This window comes from Mytilus edulis, chromosome 6, assembly GCF_963676685.1.
Source record: "Mytilus edulis chromosome 6, xbMytEdul2.2, whole genome shotgun sequence".
Taxonomy (NCBI): Eukaryota; Metazoa; Mollusca; class Bivalvia; order Mytilida; family Mytilidae; genus Mytilus; species Mytilus edulis.
Window position 1 is genome coordinate 9,486,349 of NC_092349.1, and position 25,922 is coordinate 9,512,270.

General features: G+C 32.9%; 1 protein-coding gene and 2 long non-coding RNA genes across 3 annotated transcripts; 1 reads left to right on the top strand and 2 right to left on the bottom strand.

Moving 5' to 3' along the window:
- Positions 1-2,262: 2,262 nt before the first annotated feature.
- On the bottom strand, positions 2,263-7,373 carry LOC139527067 (uncharacterized). Its single transcript, XR_011665254.1, has 3 exons — positions 7,030-7,373; positions 3,974-4,066; positions 2,263-2,953 (listed from the first exon to the last, which is right to left on the bottom strand). It is a non-coding gene; the product is annotated as an uncharacterized lncRNA (long non-coding RNA).
- Positions 7,374-12,493: 5,120 nt separating this feature from the next.
- On the top strand, positions 12,494-17,046 carry LOC139527069 (uncharacterized). The gene is made up of 3 exons (XR_011665255.1): positions 12,494-12,798; positions 15,484-15,571; positions 16,267-17,046. It is a non-coding gene; the product is annotated as an uncharacterized lncRNA (long non-coding RNA).
- A 699-nt stretch (positions 17,047-17,745) lies between these two features.
- Positions 17,746-22,359, bottom strand: LOC139527068 (uncharacterized). Its single transcript, XM_071322330.1, has 3 exons — positions 20,265-22,359; positions 20,046-20,072; positions 17,746-19,032 (listed from the first exon to the last, which is right to left on the bottom strand). The coding sequence occupies exons 1-3, from the start codon at positions 21,863-21,865 to the stop codon at positions 17,997-17,999; spliced, it is 2,664 nt and encodes an 887-aa protein (XP_071178431.1). The 5' UTR covers positions 21,866-22,359; the 3' UTR covers positions 17,746-17,996.
- Positions 22,360-25,922: the final 3,563 nt, after the last annotated feature.

The following is a 25,922-nucleotide window of genomic DNA, read 5'->3' on the forward strand; positions in this document are numbered from 1 at the left end:
AAAAAAAAAAAATTCAGTCCTAACTATAGAAAAGTTTATCTTATTAGTTTATGGTTTTTGTATTTGAGTTTATTTTTATTTTTTGTTCTTATTTAAAATAAATAACATATCGATAATTTATTTTTTCAAATTAAAGCAGTTAGAACTCGAGGACGACTTTGAACTATCAAATTTAGTAAATGCATTAATTCATTTTGTTGCTATATTTATAGGTATTTTGTTATTGATCTATTCTTAAGTTTAATAATAGGTGTTTAGCCAAGAGAATTTAGTAAAAGAGAGGTTCAAATAGTCACACGATACCTTGGTGGCGATCAAATGGTGTCAACTAATGTTGAGGGCGATGGTACTGCCTCCAGAGATGTTAAAATAGCTTCTGCACCATTACAAGAACCAGCCACTAAGAACCATTATCCAGTATCGGATATTGGCTTTGATCATTGGACACAACGCAGACGATTAGATGTACATAAAACTATACGATCACATAACTTATATTGGTAGAGGGAATTGTTCTACAGCATCACAGGTAGATTTGCCTGTAATGTTTCAGCCGGTGATAACTGAGCAACCTAGTCAGGGACTCTGAATTAACAGAGTAGGTAAGCTAGGTCAGTTAGGAGTAAATCAACGACAGATGGTGGATCATATGCAGGTTTGATTTTTGCCGATGGATGGTGGATCACATGCAGGTTGGATTTTCGCCGATGGATGGTGGATCACATGCAGGTTGGAGTCTTCGACGATGGATGGTGGATCACATGCAGGTTGGATTTTCGCCGATGGATGGTGGATCACATGCAAGTTGGATCTTCGACGATGAATGGTGGATCACATGCAAGTTGGATTTTCGACGATGGATGGTGGATCACATGCAGGTCGGAGTAATTGCAGTACTTCTAAATGATGGGAATTGGCGTTGCAGATAAACAAAGGGATTGTTGGAGTTGACAACGACGATCAGAGGAGCAGTTCACTGGAGTCGGGGTTATGAAGACGGTCCGCAGTTAATGGTTGCGCCTTTTTCTGGAAATAAGAAGTTCCGATATTTGATGTTACGAACTTAGTTATATTCTAATTCGTCACCTCAAACGCATATAAAGTATTTATAAAATAAAAACAAACACTTGTTACATAGGAATAGCTCGCCAGCATGTGCAGCTTACTGTTAAATTTTATTAAATCGAAATATTGAGTCCCGATGTCATGATATCGGTCACACCGCTGCGTAGTACACGACAGCCTACAAAATAGAAAAACAAAATCAGAAATCATATATACATATAAATCTTAATAATCGAACAAACAATGTCCTACTGATAGAATAAATATCTTTCTATCTATGTGCGAAAACATTTCAAATGTACAAGCATCTTAATCCGGGAGGGGGGTGGGGGGTCTTTACCTAAACTAAGCTGCCTTACTGAACGGTATACGAGCTTCGAATGACCATATATCTTAAATTACTTAAACAAGACAACTATTCGCGCTTTAAAAATCCCGTGCTATTTACATAACAAATATCATACTCAATATATTTACGCAATGCGACAAATATTGACCAATCCGAAATATCATATAACAGTCTCCGGGACAAGTTTGCAATTCCGCTGAGTGCAAAAGTTGTCACCTTAATTTTTGGAGTTAAGTCAAAAGAAAGTTGATAACTTGGTTGGTATTGGTTCCCTGATATTTGTCCTAAAATTTTTTGGATCTAGCACCACTGTTGAAAAAGTTATGCCCCTTTTTTCAACAATTTCCTCAGAGGAAAAGTACTTTTCCTCAAGGGAAATCAAATTTCCCTGAAGGAAAAAGATTTTTCCTCAAGGGAAATTGTTTTTTCCTCAAGGGAAAAAGATTTCCCTTAAGGAATTTGCTGCATAATTATTTCCTTTGAGGAAATTCTATTTCCTTTGAGGAAATTCTATTTCCTTAGAGGAAATTCTTTTTCCTTTGAGGAAATTTGCAGCTTCAAATTTTCCTTGGAGGAAATACTTTTTCCTGTGAGGAAATTTGTAGCTTCAAATTTTCCTTGGAGGAAATACTTTTTCCTGTGAGGAAATTTTTGACAAACACTTTTCCTTGGAGGAAAATTCAAGACAACAAATTTCCTCTAAGGAAATCATTGATCTTCAAATTTCCTCTAGGGAAATTTCTGAACATCAAATTTCCCTTAAGGAAATGTTTTTCCTCTATGGAAATTTCATAACAGTACAAACAGTATTAATATATTTTCTCCTAGACTGAATTATTGATACAAAAGATAATTAAAACTTTAATACTGTAATACAAATTTTCATGGTGAGTATTAAACATACAAAAACAAAAGGCTGACTGTTTAGCATGTTTAAGACAATACAATAATAAGCAAAATGCTATGAATATCATACCATTTGTGATGTTATTAATATTGTGCTCATATTTGCATATTAAATAAAATAAACACTTTTCATGTCAAATTAACTTGTCTTCTGTTTCAGCTGCTGTGTATTCGACCCCTTACATAACAGTTCAGTGCATAAATAATTCAATCCACAAGACATCTTCCTTCAATTGGTTGAATAAATTTTGGCAACGTATGTTCTTCAAACATCTTCTTTGTATATTTGATATGATGGTGCCATGTACATGAATTGATAAAGCAGGTGTTTATTTCGACAACAAACATGACAAAGATACTATTTTTTTTCTTAATTTCTCCATAATCCATCAGTTAATATGAATGTAGGTTGTTACATTTTACACAATTGTGTTCTTTGATAGTACACCATTTTGTTTATAGCAATTTTGTAGGATTTTTTCTATTTCTTTTTCCAGAAAAACACACAGTTGAGTTCATTTCACATTAATAATCCAATTAGCACATTATGTAGAAAAGTATTAACAATTAAGTTTCCTCTTCAGTATAGACCTGCAGGACCTGTTGATGATCATAAAAACCAAGATATCTGACCTATAAATACACAAAATAAAAAAAATATGTTATAAATGGAGTAAAAAACAGCAATATAAATAAGCTTATTTTATCATGTTTTAATGAACATTTTGAGAAACTTTCATTTGATATTCTTACTTGTCATGCTTATGAGTTCTCTTATTTCAGTGCTTTGTGTCCAAGATTTAATATTCGTTGTTTAGTGCCTTGCAGTGATATTTAAAGTTGAGCCACTTGCAATAGTTGTTATAGAATGTTCATATGTTGTGTTAATATTTGAACCACTGTCCTATATTATGGTCAGGTTGAGTGCTCACAGACATGAGGCCTAAATTAATATATTGTTTGTTTCCCTAATCCCTATTCTGACAAGCCAGGTGTGGGTAGGTAGGTAGGTAAATAATTTTATTTTTCCCAAAAGCCTGAATATTATCGGATGATCCGGCAAGCCCGAAAATCAGAAATGAATAAAATAATATTTGGCTTAGTTTTGACAATAAAATTTTATGAGTAGGGCCATTTTTGCAGGGTCGCTCAGGATTGGAGAAACAAACAATATTTTATATTAGGCATGATTTTTTTTTATTAATTGTTATTGACTTTGAACATGTTGAACTAAATGGATTGTTTAAATCTTTATATGTTGAGATCTTTAATGGATGACCTATAAAGGAAGTGTTTTCTCATTATTGAAGGCAGGCCCATGATTGGCCTTTAATTTCTTGCATCCGCTTCATTGAACTCTGGTGGATAAGTCACTCATTTACCATACCACATTTTCTTATTTTTATATGAGTCATCATTCAAAGGCAATTTCTTTTATTACTGTAATTCAGAAATTATCGAAACTTTTTAGTAATGCGAATAATGTGACTGGGTGAGTATCGCAAAAATAAGAAATCATATTTTGATAACAGAAACATATATATATATATATCATGTAACTATATAGATCTTTATGCAGATTTTTTTTGTAATCACAATAAGTTGTCCCTTCCCTGAAAAATCTGAATTTACAGTATATAGAAGTGGTCTTACCATTTAGGCCTTGTTGTATTCTGTTCATCTTGTTTTGCGCTCATTTCTATTGTAACTGTTTATATTTTTCATCATTTTTCTATATTTCTTGTCCTATAAAACATAAAAAGGGTAAAAACTATTATAAAACATCAGTTTGTGTTTTTCTTTATATTCAGTTATATTTAAAAAGAATGGAATATTTGTGCTATTTCATTTCACAAACTTTTTGCCAGTCATGACTTTCAAAGACTTTCACCCTGGTCAATAGTTTAAAAAACAAACATTCCCATACTTTTTCTTTGTGTTCATACTAATTTTTCATTTGACAACAAAGACATGATTCAACTATTCTTCTAAAATTTGTTTCGCTTGACTACGTTAAACTCTGAAATATTGTTAACAGTATAATCTGTATGTGTCTCACTTGTCAAAATTTCAAATTAATATATAAATCAGATAAAAATGCTATGCATGGCTCAGCTTGATACAAACGTACAGGTTGAACCCAGAACAGTTGGGGCAAGTATGGACACAACATTCAAGCTCGATACAACTCTGAATTTTAAATTTGGATTGTGATTCAATAGTTGATGCAGCATAGGTTTCTGACACAGAATGAATGCGGTCCAAGTACTTAAAAATTTTAAATTGACAATTAACCTCTAAAATGGTCCAATATTCAAAATCTCAATACATGGTTAGATGCAGCATATCAACATGATCAACATGATCAAAGAACCCCAATAATTCATTTTTTGGTGAAATCAAATAAAGTTAAATTTTGGACCTTTTAGAACTCAATGTGGACCAATTTGATAATGGGTCAAAATATCAAAAATCTTAATGAATGGTTAGATTCAGCATATCAAAGAGCCCCATATAATCAATTTTTGTTGAAATCAAACTAAGTAAAATTTTGGACCCCGATTTGGATCAACTTGAATTTGGGCCCAAAATAAAAAAATCTAAGTAAATATTCAGATTCAGCATATAAATCTGAACACCAAGAATTTAAATATTGTTAAAATCAAAATAAGTTTAATTTTGGACCCTTTGGACCTTAAGGTAGACCAATTTAAACAGGACCAAAAAACTAGGAATCTAAATACACAGTTAGATTTGGCATATCAAAGAACTCCAATAATTCAATTTTCTATAAAATCAAACAAAGTTTAATATTGGCCCCTATTGGCCCCTAATTCATGTAATTCCTAAACTCTGAACAAAAACTCTGGTCACAAACCTTGTGTTTGAATTTCATAGATTTCTATTACTTGTACTAAAGTTATTAAGCGAAAACTAAATGTCCTGGGACAACGACGACTACATGATAAAATTGAGAATGGAAAAAGGGAATGTGTCAAAGAGACAACAACCTGACCATAGATTTGAGGGTTGGAATCCTTTCTTTTACCGAGCAATGCATTTGAATGGGAGATATAGTTGGAACCCCTCTTTGCTCTTGGTTGGGACCCCCCTTTTAAAATGGCTGGATCCGCCCCTGAGAAGCATTATAGAAAAATCTATAAGCTTTAACTCAAAATAAGGATAATTTTATTTGTAAAGGGCAGGCACAGATCCAGAGGGGGGTTCAAGGGATTGGAACCCCCCTTTTTTTGGATAATCAATGCATTTGAATAGGGACATGTAATTGGACCCCCCCCCTTTTCCCCTTTTGTCCTGGGTTAGAATCCCACCCCCGCCCCTTTTTAAAATGACTGGATCCGCCCCTTAAGGGTCTATAATTAAGTTTGACAACATCAGACGACATACTACTTTATCAAAAAAAAAAATGCCACATTTCATCCAATTTAATTTCATCCCTTACTTGCTACATGTATTTCATCCATAATATTTAAAGAAATAAATTTGGGAGGAGTATGATTTTAATTCATTTGTAATTTGCAAGTTATTAACTATCCAAACTAGAGACCTAATAGAGTAGATATACTTGACTAATTTAAATCAAACTTGGGGTGACTGGGAACAAAGATTTAAGGGAATAGATGACAGTTTACCTACAATGACCTAGTTTCATAGCAATAGCATACATTAAGACTACATGGTCATTCTTGTGTTTAAACGTGGTTTAAACTTTGGGTGTTCATTTTTTAATGTTTAACATGTTTAAAGCTAACAATTTCAACTACATACATGTATCAAGATTTGATCCTACATTATTTAAATATTGAAAAAAATAGCTCTTTAAATTTGGATCTATATATAATGAGGGTGGTAAAGGGGGGGGGGGGGGGTGTGCTTGCACGAAAAAAACGTGAATTAAGACATAATTTCACGTTGAACGTGAAATAATTCCTGTAATGAACGTTGCACGAAAAATAAATACTTTTATTTGAACCTTTTGTGACTGAGTCACTGTCTTCTTGTATATATTAACTCTTTCTTTTAATTGATATTCCCGATCAGTATACACATTTATGATATAATTGGTTTACGGCTTTTAAAAAAAGTATTTCTTGACGATCCCAGCCAAATGTTTGAACTTTATTTGAAAAATACCGAGCACGCAAAATAAGACTTTGAAAACACGATGCACGTAAAATTAAATAAGCAGAACACGTTGAACGAGGCACCCGTCTTTCACGACTGAACGTCAAATAAAAAATTAAAAACACGTTGAACGTGAAATAAAAAACGGCGATCACGTTGCACGAAAATAACCCTTTACCACCCTCTATAATTGTGAATGTCACATGGATGTATTTTAATGTAAAGCATCTGAAAAATCATTAGCCGTCTCATATTTATTTCAGTTCTTCAAAAGGCAAATTTATATGAGCTTATGCTGAAAATAGAGATTTCTTATTAAGGAGAAATCCCTGCCCCCTTTTTTGTGTGAAAAATTTTGTTGATTATATAGGGAATCACAGAAACATGACTGAGGCAAGCATCCCCCATCTGAACCCCCCCCCCCCCCCCCCCCCACCCCCCATGAATATGTTTTTTAGCTTGTGTAGGTGTAAGTCAGTAAGGAGGCAACCATTTGATTTGTAGGCCGGGTGAAAAATGTGATTAATCTTGCTTTGTGAACTTGTGCTATAAATAAAAATTACCAATCCATTAAAAAATCCGTGAGCCCAATCTCATCCAGTGAAATAGATTATAGTCTGTTTTCGAAGTTATATGGAAGTAAGTTAGTAGTCCAGATAATTATGACGCATTGCAAGGCATTTTTTCTAAGGAGAAGTGTAGAATGGGGGAATGGAACCAATAAATTGATCGGATCCGAAATGTTCTTCCCAGTAAAGGAGCACCTATTATTTTGTAGGTAATTATTATTAGTGTCGGTGGTCTCACAAGTAAATCAGAGTGAATATTGCATGCACATTAAAATTAGCAGAGAAGAGACAATTATCAACTTGTGTATTATTCATTTTCTCGCAGTTATTTACGGTAAATCAGCTAATGTGGTGTATGTATATATATATATCCGAAAACAGGTGTTCGGTTCTAGTACTTATAGTGGCTATAGTATATGACTTTTAAATAACAATTATCAATTATATCTGTATTCTGTGGCGGGTCGAAGGGGATGGAATCCGGGGTTGGCCTCCCCTAGCATTTTGTGAGCAATCATTGCATAAATGATAATCTCGGGAATCCTCTCAAGTTCCTATATACAAGGTGATAGGACGTTCCGTTGGAATAGGTTACCTGTGCATCAGGAAAAGTTTTAAGGCATAGCGTGAAAAGGTAACCTATTCCAACGGAACCGAACGTCCTATCACCTTGTATATAGGAACCTTAAAAATATGTGAATAGGTCGGGAAAAACTCTCTTTTGACACTTAGGTATTGCACTGTTGCATTACACACCAATCAAAACGCAAACAATATGGGAAAAGATAACATTTTAACCTACACAATATATGAATAAGGTATACACTTTTGAAATCTAAATTATATGAAAAGGGTGGGGTAACAGAAAACCAGCGGCAACGACAACCCTTATTTAATGGAGACATGTAGTTGGAACCCCCTTTATCATGGCTGGATCCGCCCATGATTTTACATGTAAATCAAGCCCCGGTATTTGTTGGCATAACGGTAACCACGAAAGGGGGGGGGGGGCTAATTAAAAGCACGAGGAATTATAAATATACAATTCAACAGGGGTAGAGTGCATCGAGGAATGGGAATTAAAATTGTCTCTTCACGATGATCGAAAAAAGTATCTTGCACGTTATTTTCATCATCTTGTCTGAAACACTCTGAATAATGATCGAGCTTCAAGACGAAAACAAGGCATGTGAAATACTAATAACATACACTTCTTTTTTTATATACGTTGTATGGACAAACCCATAAATCCCTCAACAAAAATTGCTTGATTCATGTCATATCAAATAAATTACAGCGCGGAAAGGTAACTTTAATTTAATATCAAAACTAAATTTTTGTTATATTTTTCAATAAATTTATAAATCTTAATTAGGCATGCGTTGCGTGAGTTCCATTTCATGAGACCTACACAGATTTCTATAAAACAAATCAAAAATTATAAATACAGTTTTTCAATTCTTTCCGGCATAGATAAAAAAAAATATGTATATAATCTATATACGATTTGGTTGAATTATTTCACTTCATTTTAATGATAAATCCTTTAGTTCTTAAATTTCTAATTAAAATGACTTTATCATTTTGATGTCTAACGATAAACTTTTTAAATTGAGTGACATGGTCAGTAACCTAATTAGTTGCATGGCTGATTACCATCTTACAGGTGACCCAGTAATATGACAGTAGCGTGTACCCTCGGGGTTATATCGGGGTGTGTATAACTTATTTTCTGGGGAACATCCTGTCCACGTGTAGTACTTAGCATATATTGCAACAGATGACATTAAACAAATTTTCTTTGTAGCATCGGAGGCAATTTCATGTTCGACCACACAAAATATTTCACAAAAAAGATATGATAAAATCAAAAGAAAAAGATAAAGAAATATTAACAAATAAAGGTGGAATTGAGTAAACGGGGATTCGTGTTTTTATGAGCTTATTTTCAGTGGACAACACCAAATGGAAGTTTTTAACTACCTTGTGTGACCTATAGTTGTTAATGTTTGTGTCATTTTGGTCTTTTGTGAATAGTTGTCTCATTGGCAATCATACCACATCTTTTTGACTGGCTATATACATGATATAATATATATAGCACTTACACGGTCGGTCCAGTGGACATATTTCATACTAGATAACTTATACAGTAATTCTTTTTATATATATGAAAATTATTGTCCGATCTGATACACGTACCTATAATGTACAGAAATTTGAACAGCTTCAAATATATGGGGTCCGTAGAAACACCGCAAAGGACCTCCTTAGTGCACTAAGAACAAAAATGTGCACTAAGGACCTACTCCTTTCATAATTTTAAATTATATTTTTTCTAATGTTTTCTCGACACGTGCCTCAAAAAGTGATTGTCACCTTTAGTATAATCGATAGCAATTCATGTTCGCTCAACCTTGGCCCGTGAATAATCTACTAGTATACTGATTAAACATGTATATGGTATTTCAAATTGTTCTCTATTTTTTTTTCATTTGTTTGTTTTTGCCGTATTTGTTCTGTCTGCTATATTTTTTACTTCTAAATTAATAGCGAATTTTCAACTCTTTTCAGTTTGGGATTTTTCATCCTTTTAATTTTAAAAAGACAAATAATTGTGAACACTTCACGGAAAAGTGAGGATTGATATTTGGTTGCTTAACGTCCAGTTGCCAATACTTCATTCATTTTTCTAATGTTAAGAACTATGCCATTTATCAATATTTCGATTTGAGCGTTACTGATGAGTCTTGTGTAGACGAAACGCGCGTCTGGCGTACTAAATTATAATCCTGGTACTTTTGATAACTATCACAGCAATGTTTTTAAACATGTTTAGGAAAGGAACGTATTTCTGATTCGATGTTTATATACAAATGCATTACAAGTATAAATATGTATAGGTTGATGTTTAGTCCCTTCGATGTTTTAGACTGTAAATAAATTATGACCAATTTATTTCTGACATCTTCTTCATTTTTAACTTTTGTGGATAGGTGTTTCATTGACAGCCGTACCACATCTCCTTTCGCTTATTTTTGTTGTATATATTTTTTAATTCACTTTCCTTGTCTTTTAAAATATATTTATTCCATTATTTTTATTTGATGCTGAAAATAAGAATACGAAGTTATTTGTTAAATGCTATAAATAAGCGAAGTAAAACAACCGTTAATAATTATGTATATGAGCATTATATCTATTTATAAAATATTTTAAATACAAGCAGACATACCATTTGTGACACCAATTTCATTTATTTCCAAATCTTAAAATCATACATTTCCGTTCTTTAGCGTTTCTTAATAATGGCAGAACGGGCTTAAGAGTCATATGATTAAGTTAACTAAATAATTTAGTTTTCCCACATCATTAGCGGATTTAGGGGGTTAAAGCGAGCCCCCACCCCCGGTTGAAAATCTTAAAATATTTTTTGTATTAACCACTTCTTGTTTTAATGTTATCTTTATTATAATTTGAATATCTAGCACTGAATAGGGTGACACGTTGTCGCTACACTTCTTTAAATATACACAAGTCATAATAACATTGGCCAGAGGGTAACTTGATAATTAGAGGACCAAAGGATTTAATTAAGACAATTTAAGGCTGCTATCTCTATATTTTATTATATATATCTTTATTAGCCTCCCTTAGAGTGATACAACAATTGCAAAACGGGTAGATACGATCTGTAATCAAAAAATTAACCTTATAAAATTAATACTTAACATTTTATTTAGAGTAACCATATGCCGGATGAACAAAAAGTGTGCCATTTATTGAAAAACATATGGTTTGGTATAACATGAAAACTTCTCTAGTGTTTTAAACATTTCTCACATAACCCCTCCCCCAAACCCCCACTTCAAGCTCTGGATCCGCGCCTGCCCATAGTGCTTATTACATTATAAAATAAAATGGTATTCATCTTCAATTGTTGAAATAAAGATGAATTGTTAAAAAAAAGCATTGACACCAGTTTAAAGTTATCGTTCATAGAAGACAGTTATGATTTATTCTATAATTCTCTTTTTAAAACGTAATATAATTTTACCTCTTGGAGTTTTTCTATATGTTACTTCTGTAATCGGATTTTGAAGAACCCCATGGACACCACATACTCTCAAATGTCTTTCAATGAATAATGATAGTATGTAAACTCTTGTGTTGTTAGTAAGGAAATGAAATATCAAAAGCATTTGTTTCTCAATTTTTATCTCAAAATAGGGTTCTTTAAATAAAAAAAAAGGCTTGCATAGCAATTTCCTTAAAAACTAAATATATATAACAAAGGCAAAGTTTTAAAACACAAAATTTATTTTTTATTTTTCTTTCATAAACTTGAATTTATACCACGCTAAACCGTTAGGTTAACAACCATTGATTAATCAAACCATTGATTAATCAATAAGTAACGATCAAAAGACAATTGTTTATTGGATTAGGTTGATTGAACATGATGATTCGGGAATCTGCAATAAACCGTTGGTCACGTGGCGAGTGGCAGGCGTTGATTAAAAAGTCATTTAACTTCAAAATTACAAAATCTATTGATACCTAACTTTATAGATTTGAGGTATTTAATCATATCCTCTTATATTCATGTTCGCTGTGATCTTAAAACATCGTTTTAGTGTCCTTCATGAAAAAACTTTCTTCTTAGTGCACTAAGAAGTCTTTTGCGGTATTTCTACACGCCGAAATATATGGCCTTATTATTGGTAATATACCATATTAGTGTCACTAATGGCTTAACGTGTTACCAAATTAAAAAGAAGAAATAGGCTCAAAACCGCATTTTTAACTTTAGATTTTTTTTCAATCCCAAAATAGAGAAGAGGTCCGGTATACAGACTTATTAAAAAGTCCAGATGAGAAGTTTAACTTGCTTTTCTATTCCCGGCACTTTTAACTTAACGCATGCAAAAAAAATGCAGTACCTGGTTACAGTTGCGCATTGACAAATTATAATCTTTCGATTAAATGATCTTAAATCTATATGGTCTTTATTTTAAAAGTTATAAAATCTAAATGTAAAGTGATCTAAAATGTTCAATATTAATGAGTATTTTCGCTGTGAAATGAATCTAAGGTCGTCTAAAAGTGTATACATGTGTATTTGACCCGACTACTGACTACATAGTAAACTATTCATTATGTACCTATAAGGGGGGTCTGAGCGGGACTCGGGATTGTCGAGGCGTATTTTTTGTAAACGTGACACTATGAGGGAGGGTAGGAGGGGTACTGATCCCGAAATCCCGATCTTAAAAACACGAAATCCCGAAATCCCGAAATCCCGGGCTTAAAAAACACGAAATCCAGAGGTCCCGAAATTCGAAAAAAGAATTATCGTATCCCGAAAGGGTCAATCCCGAAATCCAGAGCTTAAAAACACCCGACCCCACAGTCCCGATAAAGGTCCTATCCTCCCTCAAATTATTGTGTCGTGAAAACGCGAAATGAAGTTTAGCGGGACATGGGAAATTACAAAAATAGCAGAATTGTTCACTTACATAGTGTACGCGGGATGGCATCATGCGAGAATCTAAAAAAATAAGTAGTAACTAAGCGGGATCCGTGAACAGAACCCCCAATGAGACCCCCATTAGTTGTGGCTTATTTTGGTCTTTTTAGTTAGTTTCTTTCCCCTACATTACTTGACCGTTTTTGTAAAACAACAGCACTCGAGGTCTGACAGTATTTTACCAAGAAATGCACAAAATATTCAAAAAGAAGGCCTAGAAAATTTAAATATTGGTATGCACACATACTCCCCTATCAGCACAGACAATTATATTTTTGTAAAGGCGCCGAACTCGTTTCTAATATTTATAATAGAACCGAAAAGAAAATGGAAATGAGGAATGTATCAAAGAGATAACAACATGACCAAAGAGCAGATAACAGCCATAGGTCACCGATGGGTCCTCATTGCAACGAGAAATTCCGCAACCTGAGACTGGGGTGGATCTAGTCATATAAAGGAGGGGTTCCTAACCCAGGACAATTTTTTTTTTTGGGGGGGGGGGGGGGGGTGTCCAACTACATGTCCCTATTCAAATGCATTGATCGTCCAATAAAGAAAGGGGGGTTCCAACATGTCCAACCTTCAGCCCCCCCCCCCCCTGGATCCGTGCCTGTGAGGCATGCTTTAGCTTGCCATTAAACAAAAATGTATAATAGTTGAGTGATAATGGACGTCATACTAAACTCTTCAATATAAAAAAAAGAAACTAAAATAAAAATCATACAAAGGTCACAAAGGCCATAACTTCTGGCTCCTGAATTAGGAAAAGTGCAAAATGCAGTGAGGATAAAAGCCTTTACTGTAAATTCCTGAAATTACAATTATATAAATCATCTCACATCTTTGTGCATTTCTTGAAATTGGTCATATTAATAAATGCATGCAATATTTTCAGAAAATTTCAATATATAGGCTTTTAAAAGTCAATCTTGTGCATGGTTATCAATGATTATACTCGCACAATTAACACATGTGGTTCTCAAAACTCAGAGGTGTCTATGCTATTTATGACAACATTTTAATCAAGTATAAATTTACAAAATATGTTAAGAACTATATGATTTTTAGGTTTTTAAGCATAGATATAGTAGGTCAGGATCTGCGAACTCTCACTGACTGACTGAGCACATGAATTCAACACTAGTTTTTTGGTGATGTTGGTGTTGCTTAGTGTTTTGTTTTGTTTTTCTTTTCTGCATCTTATGTTTTGCCTTGGCATTGTCAGTTTCTCTTTCATTGCCTTTGTTTTTTTTTGTTATGTTAAATAACAAGTCACAAGAGAGAAAAAACAAAAAAAAATGTGAAAAAATGGCTTAGTTCAGTATATATTAAGGACAGAGATAACAAATAGCTAAATAAGAAAAAAGAAAAAAGAAAATTCCTTTTCTATGTACAGTCAATTGTCTGATAATCTAGAAGATAGCCTGATTTGGTCTAATTCTCCTGAATTCTAGCAGGTACTTTATTCCAACTTTTTTAATTCAAACAAACCATGTCTTAGATAGTCTTGGAATTAGAATACATTAATCATAAAATTTTCATAATACTTTGGTGAATTATCTATTGATATAATCATGATAATTAAGCTCCTTTTTAATTTTTAGGGATTTTAAATTTTTAATTTAAAGTTAGGGATTTTATTCATAAAAGGGGGGATTTTTCCAGTACGTATACTATTAATAATGCTTTGAGCAATTTTCATGAAACTTGGTGAATTATTTTTGTATAACATAAACATGATAATTTTCCTTTTAATTTAAAAAAAAAATCTGATTTATGTCATTGTACTATCATGACTTGGGATTAGGATAGTCTCAAGAATGCTTTCACAAATTTTTTTGAAACTTTGGTGAATTGTTTTTATATCTTGACAAACTCCCTTTTTATTGTTATGACCCAAAGTGGAGGGGGCATAATGTTTAACACTTGTCAGATCGTTTGTCCGTCTGTCCCAAAGTTGTTTTTTGTTCTCTTACAGTACTTTAGTTTGCCTCAACCAAATTCAATTAAACTTTTACAAAAGCTTGTTATCACAATTCTCATATCAAGTTTGAATTTTGGTGATGTCAGTGTTACTGTACTAGAGTATCAGAGTTATGCCCCTTTAGAAATGGGGAAAATATGCTGAATTTTTGGTTTCCTGTTCTCTAAAATTTAGTTTGTCTCAACCAAATGTTATGAAATCAATACACAATGCTTATCATCACAAAATACAGATTAAGTTTGAATTTTGGTAGTGTCTCTTTTACTAAATTCTATAGTTATGTTCTTTAAAAATGGAAAAAAATGTTTCGGCCTTCTAACTTAAGTTTCCCTCAACCAAATTTTATTAAACTTTAAAAAAATACTTTTTATCACAATTTTAATCAGATCAATTTCAAATTTTGGTAGTAAAACTTTTACCGTTCTTCAGTTATGTTCCTTTAAACCTTTGAATAATATGCAAGCTGGAGTATCATTCCCTATTTATCATGTATATTTTTTTATAAGATGCAGAGTTAAGGAACTTTAGTTGTTGCAAAGTTATTTTAAAATTGTCCATTTTCAAAAACTTTGAAAGGTTTTAGAAATTTATGGATTTGTTAAAAAAATCACAGCCTTAAACTTATAGTCACTTGAGATATATATCTATAAATGGAGCCAAATTATATACATGTTTTATGTCAATAAATACCACTGTTTGTGCATGTTTTTTTTTTTTGGAGGGCAGGGGTCTTATTTGCACAGTGCTCATAGTTTTTTAGTCGATCATTAAAATTCATTTAAACCTTAAAGACCAGCTATAAGGGCAAGAAGCTTATCAAGCACTCATGGTTTAGATTTTTATTAAACACACATTAATATACATAATGTACATTAAACAGAAAAAAATATTGATGCAAGATGTCATTCAACTTTTACTCTTTTATGTATAGGACAAGAACTATAGAAGATACAGAGAAATTATATACAGCAGAAATGATAGGCAATGTAAAATTTGCAGAAGCCAACTAAACCTAAATGGTAAGGCACCTTTTAATTTAAAAAAAGTTATTGAACTTGAAAGATGATTACTAGTATCATGATTACTATAAAAATTAAAAGATGTGGTATATTAAATATGAAAACTATCATGGCTTTGAGAAAGCAATTGTAGGCCTGTTACGACCTTCAATAATGAGAAAATCCATACCCTATACTATAGTCAAAGTAGGCAGCTATAAAAGACCTAAAGATGAAACATTGAAACAATCCAAACTGTAAAACTAATCATGGTAATTGCCTAGTTTATAACAAAATAAATTACAAAAAATAAATATGACCGGTATGAAACAACAACAACAACAACCACTAAATTTTAGTGTGAGACTAAACTGACAAAAGCTACAGGCTCTGAACTTTGGACAGGCACAATAGGAATATGGCAAGGTTATATAAAAATAAGATGTGGTATGATTGCCAATAAGACAACTCTCCACCAGACAACCAATGATGTAAATTTCATGCAAACACGGACTTGACTTCTGTAAATCAACTAATTTTTCGTGAATACTTTATTTGGCATTTTATACTTTCTAGTCTACATCGCAGTTATTTATTTTTCTCGAGTTCAAGTTTACTTAATGTATTTTAATAAGAAAAGATACACATGAAAAACATTTATTGCTGTTTCTCTCTCCATTTATAACATTTTATTTGTTTATTTTGTGTATTTATAGGTGATCAGACATCTTGGTTTTCATGATCAATAGGTCATTACTGAAGAGGAAACTTATAGTTGAAATTTATTTACATAGTGCATAATTGGATTAATTTGAAATGGAATGTGTGCTTTCCTGCAAAAAAGAAATAGGAAATTTCAACATTATCACATGATAATGACCATAAACAAAATGGAGTTCTATCATAGATACACAAAAACACTATTGCATAAAAGCAACAACATATCTTAATCAAAAGAAAGGAGAATGCTGAACAAATACTATTTTGTTGTTGAAAAAAGGAACACCAGTTTTATCCACTCATTTACATCGCTCCCTCATATCAAATATACAGAAGAAGATCATTGAAGAACAATTTGCAAAAATGATTTCTCTTAGAATTGAAGGGAATTGTTTAGTGAATGGAATAATGTATTCACTGAATTCTTACGTAGTGGATTGAATAACTGTACACAAGCTGCAACAGAAGAAATTCTAATTTAAAATAACATGAAAAGTGTTTATTTTATTATTTAATCTGCAAATATATAAACAAATTCTTTAGAACACCACAAATGGTATGACATTCAAATTGGTTGCTTATTAATGTATCGCATTGAAACAATTACAAAGAAAATAGAAGCATTTGCTCCAAAAAAAATTATAAATCAAAGTTAAATTTATAAAAAAAGTATAAACAATACCTAGATCTAAACAGTCAGACTGTATTATTTTCAATGTCATTAAAATGTTGAGTCAAACATTTATTAAAGTTTTAAATATCATTTGCATCAATTATACAGTCTTGTAATAATTATATTCATACTGTTTGTATACATGGTGTAGTGAAGAAATGTTCAACAAGTAAAAATAAGGGAAAACATTTCCTTAAGGGAAATTTGATCTTCAGAAATTTCCTTAGAGGAAATTTGAAGAACAATGATTTCCCTAGAGGAAATTTGTTGTCTTGAATTTTCCTCCAAGGAAAAGTGTTTGTCAAAAATTTCCTCACAGGAAAAAGTATTTCCTCCAAGGAAAATTTGAAGCTACAAATTTCCTCACAGGAAAAAGTATTTCCTCCAAGGAAAATTTGAAGCTGCAAATTTCCTCAAAGGAAAAAGAATTTCCTCTAAGGAAAAAGAATTTCCTCTAAGGAAATAGAATTTCCTCAAAGGAAATAATTATGCAGCAAATTCCCTAAGGGAAATCTTTTTCCCTTGAGGAAAAAACAATTTCCCTTGAGGAAAAATCTTTTTCCTTCAGGGAAATTTGATTTCCCTTGAGGAAAAGTACTTTTCCTCTGAGGAAATTGTTGAAAAAAGGGGCATAACTTTTTCAACAGTGGTGCTAGATCCAAAAAATTTTAGGACAAATATCAGGGAACCAATACCAACCAAGTTATCAACTTTGTTTTGACTTAACTCCAAAAATTAAGGTGACAACTTTTGCACTCAGCGGAATTGCAAACTTGTCCCGGAGACTGTTATATATTTAAAACACAAACCTGTTTATCTAACATAAACACCAATAGATGACCACTATGCGGACACACAATCACGTGTGATTGTTTACATAATAGAAAACACGTGTATGCTCAACTTTAATAAATACATTTATATTCTAATTCGTCACCTCAAACGCATATAAAGTATTTATAAAATAAAAACAAACACTTGTTACATAGGAATAGCTCGCCAGCATGTGCAGCTATTTTCGACTAAACAAAGAAAGGCGCAATTGTGTGCTTTTTAAATTCCTAAATTTTTAGTTACTGTTAGACGTTCACTGATGTTCTCTTTGACATATCCGTCCTTAGCCCGGTCTGATTTCCAGCGACCATGTTTTTTGAAGATTCTATCTTCCACGTGCGCATTTGCAGCAGCAGTGGCGCCTCCGGACCTCAAACTATGCAAACCAAAATACTTTTTGTCTAAACCAATAGATGTTAAAGTAGATAACAGAATGTCTCTTGCAGTAGTATAAGAAAGCTTACCATTTCTTAATTTGTAACCATTTACAGATTTACAAAAAGATAAAGGACGAAAAATCAAATCATTACTGTCCGACTTGATGTTTGCTAAATCTAAATATTTCATCAACATTTTAACGGGACATGTAATTTTGTCCGTTTTTGAAATGAGTACATCTCTACCCTCACGGTAAATATCAGTTTTACTACTCTCTATCAGTAAACTTATGTACGAATCATGAAAAACAATATTATTTCTTGTCAGATTTGCTAATTCTGAATACCTCAAAAATCCAGCAAAACTTATAAGGCACATACATGCTATTCTAACATCTTTCAGATTAGATTTATCGTTACCATAAAGCATAACGATTTGATACAAAATTTCTGGTGTTATAGGTTCTTTCTTAACCACAATGTGTCCAACAGATCTCAAAGATCCTTCCTTCACAGAAATAACCAAATCCGATTTACACGGATTTTCAACTCCGGCTAATCTATGAGCCCAACTTATAGCATAAAAAGCTTCATTTATACTGCTAGTAGATTTACCAATATTAGTCAAATAAACTAAATACGATGCGACAGAAATAACTGAAGCAGGTAACGTGTTTGAAAAATTAATAGATAAACACCACTTACAAAAAGCGTTGAAAACATATCTATACTGTCGTTGAGTGTTAGCTGCTCTAGATGACAAACAAAAGGAAGGTATCTGGTCTACCAGGAGCTGCATTGCTGGAGATTGAGACTGACGAAAAGAATCAATATCATTCCATCTTCTGGTTTTGAAAACTTCTGAAAAATGTGTTACCCAATAAAGGAAAATTAAACAAGTATTCATATAAATTATTATAATAAAATGCATATGACATTAAACAATCAACCATGCCTACTACAATATCATACTACAACATATGATACTAGGGCCATGTCGCTAAAAATACTTCATCTTTACATTCTCCACTGAGTAATATGTACAACGTAAAATCTCATTCACCATGTCTCTGCAATACCAAAATTGATATCAGGACCATGTGAAATATCACAGACTAGCGTCTAATCTAACTGCGAGAACAGTTGATAAAAAATTTTCAGTTCCAAAGATACACTTCGGACTACTTCCTTTTGAATAGATTCTATTCGTTTCTTTAAATTCTAGCACATCTTTAACATAAGCTTTGTAAGTCAAGTTTTTATTAAAAATATATGACCAGAATGGCGAAGATACCCATCTTGGAACAATTAAAGACCCTTTAGCCTTACAGTAAATCAGATGTTTAATTGTGCGTATAACTGAATAAATAGGGGGGACAAGCCAATTATTTTCTCCATTCCAATTTTGTGTAAACGCATCTACAGCTTCTGCGTTCGGATTCCAGAAAAGTGAGTTAAACCTTTTTGTCTTGTTATTCATCACGCTAGCAAACCTATCAACAGTAAAAGGTCCCCATAACTTTCTAAAAATTCAAAAAATTCATTTGAAATTTGCCAATCCTCATGATCACTCATTTTGCTAATGTAATCTGCCTTTGAATTCAATGTGCGGGGAATCCATTGTAATTCAATTAATATATTATGCTCTTTACAAATACAAAAAATAGAATAGGCAAGATTTTGTAAATCTTCCTTCATACTTCCAGCTTGTACTATACGTACACAATTTTGGTTATCAGTAAACCATTTTAAACTTTTGCCCATAAATAGAGTACTAAACGACAAAAGCGCCTGTTCGATTGCTCTCATCTCTCTCCAGGTGGAGCTTTTACATCTTTCTAATTCGTTCCACATTTTGTGAAAAATCTTATTTTCCAATTCTACAGTATAAGCCCCACAGGCTACATTACTAGCATCTGAAAAAATTACTATTGAAGAAGGGCTGTACATAGCCAATTTCTTTTTATTCAAAGTAACCACATTGGATTTCAAGAACTTAAGCTCATTCAAAATCTCAGCTGGATAAACTATTTGTAATAATTTATCCCAGCTCAATCTTTGCACGATGCACAAGTAACAATATCTTGTCATCAATCTAGTCAAATTTCCGAGAACTGGTGATAAAGAAATGATCTTACCAGTCACTTGAGCTAATTGCCTAGCAGAGAAAAACAAAAATCTGTCTAAAATTTCATCTATAGACTGTAACAAATCATTTAATCTTCTTTCGGGAATAGAAATGCAGAATTGAGCAGAATCCCAAGTGATTCCTAACCATTCTAACTTTTGGGTAGGTTCAAAAACAGATTTTTCTACATTGACTAAAAAACCAGCCTCTTCTAGTGATTTTTTGACAAAATCGGAATCTTTCCGACATAATTCGTAATCCGAAGCCATTCCAAAACCATCATCTAAATACAAAACAATATCAATCGAATTTTGTCTCCAATATTTGACCATAGATCTCAAACATTTCGTAAATAAGTAAGGGCTAGAAGCTAGACCAAAAACTAAAACTGAAAAACAGTAATACTTGTTATTCCAGGAAAAACCAAGAAACGTTTGTTGCTGAGGACAAATGTCGTAATGATGATAACCAGACTTTAAATCGAACTTAAACAGATAAGAACCTTTTTTGAAAAATTGAATAGCTGTTTTCCAGTCTTCAAATTTAAATCTCTCTTTTTTGACGGATTTATTTAAAATTGAAAGATCCAATATTAACCTCTTTTTTCCGGACTTATTGGTGGCAACTGATAAAGGATGAACAATATAAGGCGTAAAGGGAACTTCATATGCACATCCAGAATCAATTAATTCTAAAACGGCTTTTTCCACAAATTCTGAGTTAGTAACAGCAAATTTATTGTTTTTCATGTGCATACTAGGGGGAGGCACTAAAAAAGGGATTACATAACCGTTTTTAATTGTATCTAAAACAAAATCATTAGCTCCAATCTTAACCCAAAAATCGTAATGTTTTGCAAGCCTGCCTTTAACACCTTTAAAGTTATGACTAGCAGAAAACTCTAATTTTTCAAGAAATTGAACTTGTGACATAAATTCATCAAGTTCATCGTTATTGCATTCATAGCTAGAAGATAATAAACTTATATCTAGATACTTATCATTAACAGTAACTGTATCATTGCTGTTTGGATGGCTGGTAACTGGGTGCAGAAGCTGTGGCTGACTTGAAGTTGAGTGGGCAGTTTCTTTTCCAGTGACCATACTGCTTGCAGTAGTGACAGATGTCCATGGGGCACGGCTCACGCCGTGCAGTGCTGCTACGAAAGGGCTGTTGATATCGACTGAAGTCGTAAGCTGGAGGAGGAGCAGTGGCAGTAGCGATACTCCCAACTGCTGGAGAAGGTCTAGCTGAATACGGCTGAGGGCGGGTCTTTTTCTCCTTAATAGTTTTGAGGGCTCTAGTCTCAGCCTGGCGAATCTTTTTCTCGTCCTCATCATTTTCAGCGATATCGTTACTTTCATATTCTCTAACCGTAGCCCATCCCCCAGTGGAGTTATCAGCGATCCTGATGAGTTTGTTTCTTTCTTTAAGTTTACATACCAAATCACCAGTAATAGAAGAAAGGGGAGAAGCAACAGATACGAGATCCTTGTGGATTTTGTTAAGGCCATCCAAAATGTTCTCATTAAATCGAAACTGAATACGGTTCCCTTCTGATTTGAACTTAATATTAGCCTCATCTCTGAATTTCTTAGATAGATTTGTCTTGTTCTGACAGAATGTCGGACTTCAAATCAACAAGTTTCTTATCCAAATAGTCTTTAAAAAGGCCAAAAGTGTCTACTAAGTCACGGTTTTGATTAGCTTGTGAATTTGAAGCATTAAGACGTTCGGGTTGACCATGTAAGGGGTCCCTTAACAAATCTTCTTCATTCAGATCGAGCACTGGTTCGGACATATCTTTACCTAAACTAAGCTGCCTTACTGAACGGTATACGAGCTTCGAATGACCATATATCTTAAATTACTTAAACAAGACAACTATTCGCGCTTTAAAAATCCCGTGCTATTTACATAACAAATATCATACTCAATATATTTACGCAATGCGACAAATATTGACCAATCCGAAATATCATATATTTAAAACACAAACCTGTTTATCTAACATAAACACCAATAGATGACCACTATGCGGACACACAATCACGTGTGATTGTTTACATAATAGAAAACACGTGCTCAACTTTAATAAATACATTTATTCACACAAGAATTGTATGAACTATACATTGCTGAACATTTAGATGTTGTTGAACTTTTGAAATGATTTTGTTTATGAATACTTTTTGTTGTTTTTAGGGAAATTGCGAGCATTCATATTGTCACCGATTTTAACTAAAATATAAAATTATATTTCTTGAGAAAAGGAGGAATGTGACAATATGATGGCTTAAAATGTATATATAAATATATATTATATATATTTATATTTATATTTAGGATTATATATTCTCAAAAATATTTATTAAATAAAATTCAGGGGAATATCTATTAAGAAAAACATGACCTTGTAAAAGGTTGTTCAATTGACCTCTAGGTTATATATATATATAACATGTTTACATTCAGACCAGGTAGTGACGTGTAGCAATTAGTTAAAACAATGGACATACGTGCATTCTTTGACCATCAATCTCCAGGTTGGTCAAAGCATGTCAAAACATGTCAATTAGAGACAACTTAATAGATAGTCATCCCTGTATCTTTTGATTTAAGACTATAATGGTCAAATTAATAGAAACCTTGACACCTTATATTCTGTATATATACTTGTGGATATTATTGTATGAATTACACCGGCTCAGGCAGGCTAATAAACGATAACAAATTCCATCTTGTTATAATTTATCAAGTACTTCCAACGAGTTCTTGACACTCCAAAAGTTATTAATTCCACTATTTTTGAAGGCCTTATTTGAACAATTTATTATCAGGTTTTTAATTGTACCAAGTGTGCTGGTAAGAAGAATAGACAATTTAGTAGTGGAACATGGCTTAAGACGAAATAAATCTATGTTTGTAAGGTGTTTTGTGTAGCTTCGGAAGCAAGTACATAGTTGGGACTTTCATTGTATTTGGCTCTGCTTGTAACAGATGTTTGTTACAGATGTCATTTTCTGAAAATGGAGTCAGTTGGAATGTTGGTAAATTGGTGATTTCTTTTTTCAGAACCTCAACGTAAAATTTACGTCAAACAATAATAATATTATTAGCAGCTTAATCGGCCGGGACAAAAACAAATTTCTTGGCTAGTTCTTTTAGTTTATGTTTGATACGAGAAATAGGTTTTTTGTGGTTATTGTTAATAGTAAAATGTTCTTTAAAATGTTGAATACGTATAATAACTATGTATGTGAAGTTAGCAGCCGGTTCGTTATTCGTTATTCGATATTCAATATCCAACCGGCTGCTAGCAGTCGGTTGGATATTCAAAATTTTGTTGAAAATCATAAAAAAAAAATACTTGATAACATTAAAAACATGATTTTCATAGTTAAGATGACTGATAAGATACGTAGGAACTTATCAAAATGACCTCTTCAAGCTGTTGTAAGTTCTCGTTGTCCTCGAATATAAACCCTTTTCTGAGTTGCAAATTTGTCTTTATATAATATAAATTGGTGTCAATAAAAAAACTGCAAAGATTTATTTTGTACATGATAATTCTTAAAACAATAAGAAAACCCGCTTACTCTAGAAAACATTAAGAAATATGAATAGAAATATTTATGGAACGCCCAAAAAAGAAATATATAGTGAAAACCGACCCGAGACCGCTTAAATGAGATTGAGACCCCCCTGGTCTTTCAATGACTATAAAAGTCAACCAAATCATTGACTCTGTATATATGAAGTTTGAATTAGATGGATTTTTGAGAATAACGTCATCTTCAATATCTACGGAGGGCTAAGATTGTCACTTTTTAGTAAAAAAATGTCAAATTTTTAGGACAAAGGGCACAATGTAATGGTGAGAGCCCCCTGATCTCTCAATCTTTCTAATATTTTACAGACATTTAGTCAATAGGTAGATACAAACGTGGCTAAAAGGAATTTGGGTACACTTCCTGTCTTCTATGTTTACGGTACGCCCAAAGTGCCAGTTGGATATTCAAATTTTATATCAAAAATCGACCCGAGACCGTTTAAATGAGGTTGAGACCCCCCTGGTCTTTCAATGACTATAAAAGTCAACCAAATCATTGACTCTGTATATATGAAGGTTGTATTAGATGGATTTTTGAGAATAACGTCATCTTCAATATATACGGAGGGCTAAGATTGTCACTTTTTAGTAAAAAAAATGTCAAATTGTTAGGACAAAGGGCACAATGTAATGGTGAGAGCCCCCTGATCTCTCAATCTTTCTAATATTTTACAGACATTTAGTCAATAGGTAGATACAAACGTGGCTAAAAGGAATTTGGGTACACTTCCTGTCTTCTATGTTTACGGTACGCCCAGAGTGCCAGTTGGATATTCAAAATATACAGTGAAAACGTACCTGAGATCGCTCAAATGAGTGTGAGACCCCCTTGTCGTTCAATGTCCATAAAATTTAATTAAATTATAGACGCTGTGTATATAAAGGTTGTACTAGAAAGAATTCATATTCGATATTTATGGAGGCCTTTTATTGTCACTTTTCAGCTACATATTGTCAAACTTTTACATGTAGGACAAAGGACACTTGGCAATGGTAAGAATCCCCCAAGCTCTCAATCTTTCTTTTATTATGCAGACATTTAGTTAATAGGAAGACAAAAATTAAAACCTTATTCTGGAAGGGGGCAACTATCACCACTTGGGGTTTTGAGAGATTAAACAAGCCGCTGACCACCAATTTGGAAAAGAGAGGGAACGATTGAGATCTTCAAATTGTGAGCTATTGAATGAAAAAAAAAAAACAGGCGTACCGGGTATGATTACCATGAATTGTATATTTTTTGACGATAAGATCAAAAACAGGGTCTAAAAACATTGAATTGGGGATAGTGGTTTTGGGTGACCTAAATTGATTTTATCTTGGATTGTTAGGATAAAGAAAGGCAACAGTAGTATACCGCTGTTCAAAACTCATAAATCCATGGACAAAAAACAAAATCGGGATAACAAACCAAAACCGAGGGAAACGCATTAAATATAAGAGGAGAACAACGACATAACACTAAAATGTAACACATATAGACAAAATCCCACGAGAATAACAAATATAACATATATATATATAACATCAAAACCAAATACATGAATTTGGGATAGACAAGTACCGTGACACGTCTTATCGCAATGTGAATTTACACTCAAAAATAAGAGAAAACAAACGACACAACGTTATAATGTAACACACACAGAAACGAACTATATCAATTAAAAGACATTGATCCAATAGCTAAAAAAAGATCGATCTTTTCAATTCAATTTTATTAAAAAACAAGCAGAAATGCATGTGATTTTTTTTACCTTTTGATAGATGTATGCCTATGGTTTCAGAAAACCAACGCTTAGGAGCGTTCAAACAAACGCTTAGATGTGTTCGAACCATCGCTCAGGGGGGTCATGACAACGCTATAAATAAATGACGTTATAAAAATTACAGACACTAAACAGTGTGAGGCGCTCGCCAGGGAGTTGCAAGAGATCAAGCGGAAGATTCAAGCCAGTAACATGCAGCATCCGCTCGAGAAGATTGTACTCAACCGGGCCCTTTCAAAGGTGTTAAGCCTGTGGTTG

Excerpts from the sequence above, each read along its gene's own strand:
- LOC139527068 (XM_071322330.1), bottom strand. The coding sequence starts at position 21,865 with ATGAGGCTAATATTAAGTTCAAATCAGAAGGGAACCGTATTCAGTTTC. Across the intron at positions 20,073-20,264 it reads ATTTCTTTATCACCAGTTCT|AGATGCTAGTAATGTAGCCT; the intron begins CGGAAATTTGAC and ends AGTAATTTTTTC. Across the intron at positions 19,033-20,045 it reads AGTAATGTAGCCTGTGGGGC|GGTAACACATTTTTCAGAAG; the intron begins TTATACTGTAGA and ends TTTCCTTTATTG.